Source organism: Terrapene carolina, unplaced genomic scaffold, assembly GCF_002925995.2.
Source record: "Terrapene carolina triunguis isolate 2854851 unplaced genomic scaffold, T_m_triunguis-2.0 Scaffold136, whole genome shotgun sequence".
NCBI lineage: Eukaryota > Metazoa > Chordata > Testudines > Emydidae > Terrapene > Terrapene triunguis.
The window spans coordinates 14,954,196-14,966,541 of NW_020664487.1; the positions used below are offsets into that span (position 1 = coordinate 14,954,196).

The 12,346-nt window shown below is 47.4% G+C and overlaps 1 protein-coding gene across 1 annotated transcript in view; it reads left to right on the top strand.

Annotated features, from left to right (window-relative positions):
• NOA1 (nitric oxide associated 1) overlaps positions 1-11,099 on the top strand; it is a 28,719-nt gene extending 17,620 nt beyond the window's left edge. Inside the window, exons 5-8 of the mRNA XM_026653283.1 lie at positions 1,941-2,072; positions 7,726-7,842; positions 9,841-9,958; positions 10,334-11,099. Of these exons, the coding sequence (XP_026509068.1) occupies positions 1,941-2,072; positions 7,726-7,842; positions 9,841-9,958; positions 10,334-10,554 (588 nt within the window). The 3' untranslated portion in view covers positions 10,555-11,099. The remainder of the gene's footprint in view (positions 1-1,940; positions 2,073-7,725; positions 7,843-9,840; positions 9,959-10,333) is intronic.
• The last annotated feature ends 1,247 nt before the right edge of the window (positions 11,100-12,346 follow it).

The following is a 12,346-nucleotide window of genomic DNA, read 5'->3' on the forward strand; positions in this document are numbered from 1 at the left end:
TCTATTTGGAATCTAGTTAGTGCTTTAAAGTTAAAAGTTATGTTGGGTACTGCACCTGGGCCTGGATCCCACTGACATGTTTTGTGCTTTTCCAGTCACTTTTTCCTCTTTTTAACATTTTTTTCCTCTCTACTGTTCCTGTGTGTGAAAGACCCACATAGACAGGGGAAGCTCACTGTGTGGGGTTGGGGGGAAGTGAAACTAACTGCACAAATAGTCCCATTAAATGTACAAAGTATGCTGGAAAGTACCTTTCAGTTATAGTCACCATAGCATTACTTATAACAATAGTAGGAAAAACATTTCAGGCAGAAGTTTATTTTTTAAGCTGGAGTCTTTCGCTGTGCCTGGGGCACTTTAGTGACACATCAGACACAGTAGTTCCTGCTTTTTAGGTGGGAACTCTGTTGCACATAAACCTATGCTGAGGAGCTAAGCTCTTAGTTACATTTCCTGAGAATTTATTCGCAAAGTATTTTTCCGTGGTAGAGGTGGGGACAAGAGATCTCTGAAACCTTAGTCAGTTTACAACGATTTACAGTTTTATAGCAGAAAGCTTGCTAATACCTGAAATATCCTCCTTAAACTCAGAATTGCCATAATGCTAACTGTAAGAAATATTGATCCAAAATTCTGTTTAAGATACCTTGAACTGCTGGCACATTAAGCTTAACAAAATCTGCTGTGGTAGAGCAGGAAACAATTGGCTGATTATTATTAGTGGCTTCATAATAAAAGTGATAAATAGTAATTCCTGAATGGAGACAGTGAGAGTTCAGCACAGTTGCAACATGTTTTTACTCTGGGGATCTCAATCTCATTTTAGGTTGTCCCACAAATAAATAGTATTTGTGTAGAAACATAGCAGGAACCATCTGCAATCTTCAACGGTTAAGCAGCAGTTCTGCAGAAAAGGACCTGGGGATTACAGTGGACGAGAAGCTGGATATGAGTCAGCAGTGTGCCCTTGTTGCCAAGAAGGCCAACGGCATATTGGGCTGTATAAGTAGGAGCATTGCCAGCAGATCAAGGGACGTGATCATTCCCCTCTATTCGACATTGGTGAGGCCTCATCTGGAGTATTGCGTTCAGTTTTGGTCCCCCTACTACAGAAGGGATGTGGACAAATTGGAGAGAGTCCAGCGGAGGGCAATAAAAATGATTAGGGGGGGCTGGGGCACATGACTTATGAGGAGAGGCTGAGAGAACTGGGGTATTTAGTTTGCAGAAGAGAAGAGTGAGGGGGGATTTGATAGCTGCTTTCAACTACCTGAAGGGGGGCTCCAAAGAGGATGGAGCTCAGCTGTTCTCAGTGGTGGCAGGTGACAGAACAAGAAGTAATGGTCCCAAGTTGCAGTGGGGGAGGTTTAGGTTGGATATTAGGAAACACTGTTTCACTAGGAGGGTGGTGAAGCACTGGAATGGGTTACCTAGGGAGGTGATGGAATCTCCATCCTTAGAGGTTTTTAAGGCCCGGCTTGACAAAGCCCTGGCTTGGATGATTTAATTGGTGTTGGTCCTGCTTTGAGCAGGGGGTTGGACTAGATGACCTCCTGAGATCTCTTCCAACCCTAATATTCTATGATGTAACACAAAGTAGCATTAAGCTGATTCTGTGAACATTGCAGAGACAAATTGGCTTGAGCTGTTTAGATTGTAAAGCCTTAAGACTCATATTGTTAGTTTGGAGTGTCCATGTTACAAGCTACTTTAAGTCTGTATGTGTGAATTGTTAAAAAAGATAAGCACTTTCTTGCCATGGCTGAACTGAATATGCAGTCCTACTTGTCTGTAATTTCTGTATGAGATCATTTGAGACGGATATTCTCCATTCAAGGTATTTGGTCATCTTCCTTTTTCCCCATAAAGCAAGAGCATTGGTTTAATCGTTTTTGTAAAAACATCCAAAATGAGTTATGGTTATACAATTTGCTTTGCAGGTTTTAAATCTTCTAACAGAGAAAGAAGTAAAGCTTGTCTTGCCGACACATGCCATTGTTCCACGGACCTTTGTACTTAAGCCTGGAATGGTTTTGTTTCTAGGTGCTTTGGGACGCATAGACTATGTGCAGGTAAGGGAGAGTGGATTTTGTAATGTTCTGTGAATAAGATCTTGTTTGCGTTTTGTGGTGTTATAACAAGTTACAAAACACCTTCACCATCAGGCTATTTGTGTAGCTTTCGTTACCATTTCTTTGTCAGCTGCTGCTCTTAAGATTTCCACTAAGGAAACACAAACCTCGTTGTGTAAAGTAAAAAATGCTTTTGAAAAAGGCTTTGCCATATGATAGCCCAAAGTGAAGATTTTTGTACTGTAAAGGAGCATCTTGCAAGAGGTCCTGAGCTTTGTTCTAAATGAAACTGGAGAATTGCTTTGAGATTGACGGGTCACTAACAGAACAAGGGTACAAATCCTTGCAAGGTGGCTAACGGTGCTAGAGTGTAGCCAAAATGAATCGACTTTAAAGGGACAGTGTCCAGTGGTTACATGAAAGAGCTACATAGATAGGGAAATTGATTAGGGGCATTTCTGCTTTTCCCTCAACATTTATAAGAATTGTTTAGTCAAGGGAGAAAAGAAAAATGATGACACCAAACACTATCCAACAAACAAAGAAAAAATAAACTGGAAAAATACTGTTCTTTGCTAATCCTTTTCACTCTCGGCAGTTCTGGGTAAAACCTCCTTCATATAGACGTGTGATTCGTATTGGGATGATTTCCCTTAAAGTGATTTCTGTTAGGTGGTGGTTGAGTCATGTTACGTACTCGTGCTAATTCCCCTTAGTGATGCTTTGCTTCATTTTGAAAAGAAAGGCTATTAGAACAGGGCAAGGAGTGAGATTTTTCAAAAGTTATTGTAGAAATACATTTGATTAGTATTTCCTCCAGGTTTAAAGAAATGTCTAATAGTAAAGGGCAGAGCAGAGGGGTGTGTGTCTGGGGTCCATTCTCCCCTTTATACACTTGCATTATTAATGGAAGTTTTATTTATTCTATTTCTAAAATACAGCTGTCGATGCCCGTCCAGTGCTCTGCATGCCTAGCACATAAATAAAAAATCCACCAAAGACTGCCCATAAATAGATCCACCTCAGCCAACCCCTCCTCAACAGCCTTAGGCAAGATCTGCTAGAGCGCTTTGCCTGTATAACTATACCAGTATACTATCCAGGCAAAGCGCTCCTAGTGTGGGTGCAGCATGTACAGGCAAAACTGAACTTTTGCTGGTATAGCTTATTCTAGGCCCCACCATCCCCACCCCGAGTGAAATAAACTATATTGGTAAAATCACAGTTTTGCTGATATAATTGCATCCACACTAGGGGCTTTTGCCAGCACAGCTATGTCAATCGCAAATCTTCATACCCTTGATCAACATATCTGAGCTGGCAAAAGTGTGTAGTGTAGCCTTGGGCTTGTGGGGGGAGTTGTATCCATGCATCAGTAGGAGACTAGATTCCTTGGTTTGGATTTGATGTAATCCTGTTTTCCCACTGCAGTTTGGATGTACAATTCATTATAGTAATTTTCATGCGTAAATTTGGTTTGTAGAATTCTAGGCACCCCCAAGCAGAGCCTGGTAAACAAGAGGGATATTTTACTACCAGATCTGGGAAATGGTCTGAGAGGATCAGCTGGGCCGGAGAAGTCTGTCACGCCATCCAGAAATAAGCCTGCCAGTTTTGTTCACACGGGCAGTACTTTCAGTATTGTGAACTAAGCTAATGTAGAGATCAGGGTGGGCAAACTTTTTAGCCTGAGGGCCACATTGGTGAATAGAAATTGTATGGCAGGCAATGAATGCTCACAAAATTGGGGTTGGGGTGCGGGAGGGGGTGAGGGCTCTGGTTGGGGGTGCAGGCTCTGGGGTGGGGCTGGGCAGTTTGGGGTGTAGGAGGGTGCTCTGGGCTGGGACCGAGGGGTTCAGAGGGTGGGAGTGGGATCAGGGCTGGGGCAGGATCCCCTGGGAAGCTAATACGAGGGGGCAAGGAGTCCAGGAGAGCTGCCTGTATTTTAAAGGAGCCTTATTGAGGGCACAGGAACAAATGGTCCCAAAGTGCAGAAAGAATAGCAAATATGGCAGGTGACCAGCTTGGCTTAACAGCGAAATCTTCAGTGAGCTTAAACACAAAAAGGAAGCTTGCAAGAAGTGGAAATTTGGACAGATGACTAGGGAGGAGTATAAAAATATCGCTAGAGCATGCAGGGGTGTAATCAGGAAGGCCAAGGCACAATTGGAGTTGTAGCTAGCAAGGGATGTGAAGGGTAACAAGAAGGGTTTCTACAGGTATGTTAGCAACAAGAAGAAGGTCAGGGAAAGTGTGGGACCCTTACTGAATGAGGGAGGCAACCTAGTGACAGATAATGTTGAAAAAGCTGAAGTACTCAATGCGTTTTTTGCCTCGGTCTTCACAGACAAGGTCAGCTCCCACACTGCTGTACTGGGCAACACAGTATGGGGAGGAGGTGAGCAGCCCTCAGTGGTGAAAGAACAGGTTAAGGACTATTTAGAAAAGCTGGACAGGCACAAGTCCATGAGTGCAGATCTAATGCATCCAAGGATGCTGAGGGAGTTGGCTGATGTGATTGCAGAGCCATTGGCTGTTACCTTTGAAAATTCGTGGCGATCGGGGGAGGTCCCAGATGATTGGAAAAAGGCAAATATAGTGCCCATATTTAAAAAAGGGAAGAAAGAGAATCCAGGGAACTACCGACCGGTCAGCCTCACTTCAGTCCCCAGCAAAATCATGGAGCAGGTCCTCAAGGAATCCATTCTGAAGCACTTGGAGGAGAGGAAGGTGATCAGGAACAGTCAACATGGATTCACCAAGGGCAAGTCATGCCTGACTAACCTGATTGCCTTCTATGATGAGATAACTGGCTCTGTGGATATGGGGAAAGTGGTGGATGTGAGATCATCTTGACTTTAGCAAAGCTTTTGATACGGTCTCCCACAGTATTCTTGCCAGCAAGTTTTAAAAGTATGGATTGGATGAATGGACTATAAGGTGGATAGAAAGCTGGCTAGATTGTTGGGCTCAGCGGGTAGTGATCAACCGCTTGATGTCTAGTTGGCAGCTGGTATCAAGAGGATTGCCCCAAGGGTCGGTTCTGGGGCCGGTTTTGTTCAACATCTTTATTAATGATCTGGATGATGGGATGAATTGCACCCTCAGCAAGTTTGCAGATGACACTAAACTGGGGGGAGAAGTAGATATGCTGGAGGGTAGGGATAGTGTCCAGAGTGACCTAGACAAATTGGAGGATTGGGCCAAAAGAAATCTGATGAGGTTCAACAAGGACAAGTGCAGAATCCTGCACTTAGGAAGGAAGAATCCCATGCACCGCTACAGACTGGCTAAGCAGTAGTTCTGCAGAAAAGGACCAGTAGCATAGCTAGTGGGGTGCAGGGGAAGCAGCCGCTTCCCCTCAGCACATTTCCCAAAAGCGGCGCCTGCTGGACCGGCGCTGGGGACAGCACGGCCGGAGGGGCCATGGGGGGCGGGGGGCTCCTCGGCCATCGCGCCCCACGTGGCCCCAACATCTCCGCAGGCGCAGCCACCTCCTGCGGCGGCTCAGGGCTCGGCAGCCAAGCGCTCCCCGTCCCGAGCCGGAGCCGAAGCCGGGTTCCGCCCGCGGCGCGGGGCCGGGATCGGCTGGGGACAGGCGGCGGCGCAGGACAGAAGGTGAGCGGCGGGGGTCCGGTGCCTTGCACTGGGGGGTCCCCTCCGGGCGAGGGGCTCCCCGGGGCCAGGCCCGCAGGGCAGGGGCGCAGGCCGCGCTGTCTGGACGGAGGGCCCTGGCACGGCGCAGGAGCCTGGAGCCCGGGGGACGGGACCCCGCGGGTGGGGCCGGGCAGCAAAGCCCGGTGGGGGACACCTGCAGAGCGGGCTGGGCAAGAGAGACTCTCCTGGGACCGCGGGGGGACGGGGGTATCCGCACCCCCAGGAAGCCCACAGGCGTCCTGAGCCGGGCCCCAGGGTTAATCTGGGGGGGGGAAACGGGAGGAGCCAAGGGGGACGTGGCAAGAGGAGGAGCCAAGGGGGGGTGCCTTTTTTATGTTTGCTCCCCATGTGCTTAGGCCCTGGCTACGCCACTGAAAAGGACCTGGGGATTACAGTGGATGAGAAGCGGGATGAGAGTCAGCAGTGTGCCCTTGTTGCCAAGAAGGCCAACGGCATATTGGGCTGTATTAGTAGGAGCATTGCCAGCAGATCAAGGGAAGTGATTATTCCCCTCTATTCGGCACTGGTGAGGCCACACCTGTAGTATTGCGTCCAGTTTTGGTCCCCCCACTACAGAAGGGATGTGGACAAATTGGAGAGAGTCCAGCGGAGGGCAGCAAAAATGATTACGGGGCTGGGACCACATGACTTAAGAGGAGAGGCTGAGGGAACTGGGCTTATTTAGTCTGCAGAATTTGATAGCAGCCTTCAACTACCTGAAGGGGGGTTCCAAAGAGGATGGAGCTCGGCTGTTCTCAGTGGTGGCAGATGACAGAACAAGAAGTAATGGTCTCAAGTTACAGTTGGGGAGGTCTAGGTTGGATATTAGGAAACACTATTTCACTCGGAAGGTGGTGAACCCATTCACTGGAGTGGGTTACCTAGGGAGGTGGTGGAATCTCCTTCCTTAGAGGTTTTTAAGGTCAGGCTTGACAAAGCCCTGGCTGGGATGATTTAATTGGTGTTGGTCCTGCTTTGAGCAGGGGGTTGGACTAGATGATCTCCTGAGGTCCCTTCCAACCCTGATATTCTATGATTCTGTGATTCTAAAGGGTGCGGGCTCCGGCTGGGGGTGCAGGCTCTGGGGTGGGGCTGGGGATGAGAGGTTTGGGGTGCAGGAGGGTGCTCTGTACTGGATCAGGGGGGTTGGAGAGCGTGCAGGGGGTTGAGGCATGGGGAGAGTCTCGGGTGTAAGCGCTTACCTCAAGCGATTCCCGGAAGCAGTGGCATGTCTCTTCTCTGACTCCTATGCATGTAGCGGCCCCTGACCCTCAGAGCGGGGCCATGCGGCTGCGTCCGGGAGCCATGTGGTGTGGTCCCGAAGCCTGCACCCCAGAGCGGGGCCATGCCGCGGTTTACGGGGGCCACGTGGTGCAGCCCCTGACCCCGCTCCCCAGCGGGAGCTTGCGGGCCGTAGTTTGCCCACCCTTGGTAAAGATACACATTCTGTAACATTTGACTATCATTTTATTTGGATGACCTGAGTGTAGAACAGATTGTTCTGGTTTTGTTTGTTTGTTTGTTTAAGTGCCATTCCAATTATCCAAATTCCTTTTCTCTGAAAATCCACAGTGTGTCCCCCATGTAGCCACTTGTTAGTTAATAGCACTTCCATTTATCTGAATACACAGTTATCCACGCCATAGGGATAAATGTGAGTGCACTGTATTTGTATTATAGTAGCACCTAAGTATTGTGCTGTGATGCAGAAGCTCTAGAATCAGGAAGGTTCTGGGCTTGCTTTAGGACTAGAAACTTTGAGGTGGCACACTGTTGTATTTTTGTATTGAAAGCTCAGCTCCATTATTTGCGGAGAAGTCATTGTTTATCATAGAAACAGTACAGATGCATTTCGAAGACTAAGACCCTGCCTATCTAGATGAGAGAGAATCATGTAACAGAACTACTTTTAAACAGAAGGTGGGGGAAGGCTGGACAGTAACTTGTAAATATCTTTACAGCATTCAGTTTAACAATCACCCCTCATTAATTTTAGGGAGCAAAATCCTCCTGGTTTTCTGTTGTGGCTTCTAACCTGTTGCCAGTCCATGTTACTACCCTGGAGAAAGCAGATAGCATCTATCAGAAGCATGCTGGAAAAACATTACTGAAGGTAAGAGGAGACCTTCTATATGGTGTTCTGGTATGTGTAAGGAGTAAGGTCATGTGATTTCTTTTGTAGCTCAACAGGCATCCCTTACTGGTTTCCCTATGCATGACACAACAGAGACTTTAAGTCCTCGCTAGAACTCTTTATGCATTGTCTTGTCAGTGATTCTTCCCCTTTCTGGGAAAACCAAATAAAAGAGAGATGCATTATTCCTCCCCTGACTGTGGGAAACAGCTACGAGAATGAAAATCTTATTGCCAGTCACAACACACATTTTTCCTGTTTAAAATTAAACTAACTCAGCAAGAGGGAGCTCCCTCTGTGCATGGACAGAGGAACAGGGCATGGGCAGAGGTTAGGACTTTAGCCTGGGGCTTTGGAAGACTTGGGTTGAATTCCCTGCTCTGCTTGTGTACAAGGGACCATATTAGTACATTAGACAGTCTTGTAAGTAGGGATATAACTTTTTTTTTTTTCAGAAGCACACAAACTACTACTGAGCAGTCTTCATTAAAATTAAAAAATGGCTGGTGGGGTTTAGGCTTAGGCTTATGCTTGCCAAGGCATCATATTCTGGCTCAGGGAGAAAGCCCCTCTTTCTGCAGCGCTGATGAGGCAACATCTGGAATACTGTGTTCTGAGCTAGGTCCACTGATGCCAGGAAGACATTGACAAGTTGGAGCTACTCAGGCAGGAGTTCAGAGGCAAGCAACAAAACCTGAATGTCTGCTATGGAAAGATATAAATTGGCAAAACACAAAGGGAGAGAAATATAAAAGGCAGAGAGGTCAAGAACTACAAATAGGAGCAACAAGGTGGAATTAAGAAATAGAAATACCTGGAAGTGATGTAGATCCCATCATTTGGGACTTCTGAAACTAGATAGGGAAGAGATCTAAGATTTCAGATTGACACCTAGTTCCATAGCACTTCTGTAGCAAGACCTGTATGTCTTTTAATATATTGACATTTTATTTTCTATATCTTATATTTTAAGCATGCAGTTTGATAGTGTAATTTGAAATGATTTTGACTAAAATTCATTCAATGCATGGTGTGGAAATATTTGTTTTTTAAAAAAGCAATATTCTCATGATTTAGGCTTTATCTAGAAAGCTGTGGAGTTAGCACATTGGTTAATGTACTAGGTAAAACATTCAGAAGTCTAGCGTAGACAAGCTGTGCATACTTTAACATATATTAGCTGATTAAGTTAAAAATCTGTGTTGCTCCCCTCTCCGCTCCCCCCCTGGTTTGCCTCAACCAGCTAACATGTTAATACTTGCCCTTTCAACACTAGGATTTTAAATGTGTTAGCTGTCATGTTTTTAAAATGCATCTTTTTGTCTTCCTATAAGCAGGGCCTCTGTGTATATATATGTGCGTATCTTGATGTGTTTTAACTTGTTTCCTTGGCAATACCACTAAAACAAACACTCTCTCTGTAGTAAATATTAAGGATCCCCTAGCTACATGGTACATTTTCCACTATCTGAAGCAGTTTAAAGCTGTCTCTTCTGGTATTGATCTTCACTTGCAAAGCAACAGTACAACTCACTGCTCATGCTGAATTCACTTTATGAATTATTGCACCATTTACAAAAATAAATGTTTCAGAGATTGTAGTATTAGTAACTTTTGCTATTTCATTGAACTAGCCTGGAACTGAATCCTGACATTTACCCAAATAGGACAATCTCTGATACTGTAATATCTACTTCTTGGCATCTCTAAGGCACCCTGGTTTGATATCTAAATGAAATCTTTATCACCTTGACATTTGTTTCTGGACAAACTGTCCCTTAACTGTACAAATGCCATTTTTAATAGAAAAGTTATATGAGAACAGTTACTCATTAAATGTGTCCAGTGTTTGAGTTGGTTAGAATAGAATTAGTTAAGTTGCTGCATTTCACTTTGTAACTTATTCTGTAACTTGAGAAGTTTAAAGTTGTCTTTGTTGTCAGCTTTTAACTCCTTTCTCCTATATTTTATTGTTAGGTTCCCATGGGGGGTGAAGAGCGAATGAAGGAATTCCCACCGCTTATTCCTCAGGAAATTACGCTGGAAGGAATTGGCACCCTTGAGGCAGTGGCTGACATAAAGCTGTCCTCTGCTGGTAATTCTGTATTTCCTCCTCCACATGCAGGGTATCAGCTCCTGCTGTGCACTGTTGTTCTTGGATGTAATCATGTGACTTGCAAAGGTCTTGTGACTAGGAAAGGTGACACAGAGTCAACCAAATGCCTGCTGCCTTGTATGTCATTATGAACAATTGTTTTCTACTTTGGTGGTAGATTTTCAAAAGTGCTTGGCACCCAGCAGCTTCCGTTCTTCATCTAAATGGGATCTGTTGGGTGCTGAATCTGTGTGAAAATCTGACCCTTTGTCTTAAATTGGTGTCCCTTTCCATTTTTAAAATTTGATACAGTTGATTTTCATTTTGTTTGAAAGAAGTTGTAACTAACTGGATTCTGTTCTGGTATCTGCACAGGTTGGGTTGCAGTAACTGCTCACTTGGAAGACAAACTACAGCTGCGAGCCTATACTCCTGAAGGGACAACACTGATGATACGTAAACCTCCTCTGTTGCCTCATATCGTTGGCATCAAAGGGAACCGCATCAGAAGAAGTGCGTCCTATAGAACTAAAAAGCCACCTCCCCTAGTGGAGAACTTAAAGGCAAATGGAACAAATAAAAAAAAGTGTATCTAAAATTTAAGAAGCACAGGAGCTGGGAAGCCCTTGGACATACGTGTTGCTTACAGAAAATTACAAAAACATACATTCTGATTTTAAGATTGGCTTCTGTAAAACATGTTTGAAAGACCTAGCAAATGCAGGTTTGAAGTTTGTATCAGGCTACTGCATAGTGCAGCTCATGGGATCATGTGATTTGCAGTCTCTACTTCCCATTACCAGATGGCCTGCCTCATTCAGACTCTAGTTCTGCATTTGACAGACAGATGTGGCATCACTTCACATTATTGCTGGTTCCCCTACAGTGAGTATGGCTGCCGTCAGGATGGGAGGGTAATCTCAGTTACAGCAGGAGGGCTTTAGTGAAGCTGTCAAAACATGTAAATCTTTCTGGTTGCTTCCGATATTTGGACAGGAGACACATTGCTTGTTTTCTGGCTTTTCGCATGAAATTAGTGATAAAGATTTCAGAAAGAAGCCCCTAAAGACCATCTGTAAGGGTACAGACTCACCCCTGCGGCACCCCCTACTGGTTGCTTCGGGGAATCAGCTCGTCCAGCGTCTGGAGCGCCCTCTACAGGCCGGTGATCCACCTTGTCCCTCGCATTGGCCCCCGTGTCCCTCCCAGGATCCCGGTGCCCCTTGCTCTGGGTTCTGCCCCCTGGCAGTACCCCACAGATCTGGGTCTCCCCTCCCTGGGGAACCCCCACCTCGCCTCAGTACTAGTTGCCAGTCACCAACTAGCCCCTGCTCCCTGGGGCAGACTGCAGTATAGGCCACTCATCGTCGGCAAGGTTGGGTGTGGACCTGCTGCCTTGGCCTACCCCTGGGCTGCCCTCTGCAACCCCCAGTACCTGTTGGCCTTATGCTAGGCCGCAGCCTGGGGCTTTCCAGGCTGGAGCTCCCCAGCTCCTCAGCCTTTCCCCAGCCCTGCTCTACTCAGGTACCCTACCTCTAGATCCCTGCAGCCAGGCCCTTCTCTCTCTGAAGGCAGAGAGAGACTCTGGCCTGAGCTCCTGGTTCCCTGCCTTTATAGGGCCTGCTCAGGCTGTTTGGGGCGTGGCCCCAGCTACAGCCACTTCCCCCAATCAGCTCAGCCTTCACACTGCCTGCTTCCTGGGCTATCTCAGGCCCTTCCCGGCAGGGGCAGGTGTCCCCCCCCCCCCCCCCCCCCCCCCCCCCCCCCCCAAGATCACCACCCCTGGGGGTAGAGGTGTCTCCTGGCCTGGACCAGTCACCCGTGTGCCTCCAGAGCCGCCTGCTTCTTTTCCGAGTCCTCCAGCTGTTTCCGTAAGCAGACCTCCTCGTCCACTATGGCTGCATATTCTTTAGCGAGGTCCACCCCACTCTCTTGAGCCTCGCGGAGGGCTCGGTCTGTAGCCTCCAGCTGCGCACGCAGGTCAGACTCCCCCTGAGCCTCCACCCTCAGGCTCTGAGTCCATTTGGTTTCCTGTTCCACGACCACCTGGGTCCCGGCCTCTTGCTGGGTCCACTCGGTCTGGGTATCCCCATTGGCGACCGGCTCTGTGATGGTCTGGGTCCCAACTCCCTGCTGGGTCCCCGCCATCTCCACCTCAGCCTCTGTCACCTTCTCCAGGTGAAGTGTGGCCCCTCCTGGGCCTCCAGGCACCTCCATCGGCCGACCCTCAACTCCCTTGAGAGGGCAATGCCTCCTAATGTGGCCCGGCTTCCGGCAGCCCCAGCAAACTTGCCGCTTCTTGGCTGTTGTGGGCCTTTCAGGATCCCTCCAAGGTCCCGCCCCCTCGCCGGGGCTGACCTGGACCCTTTGCCTCAGGCCTGGGCATGC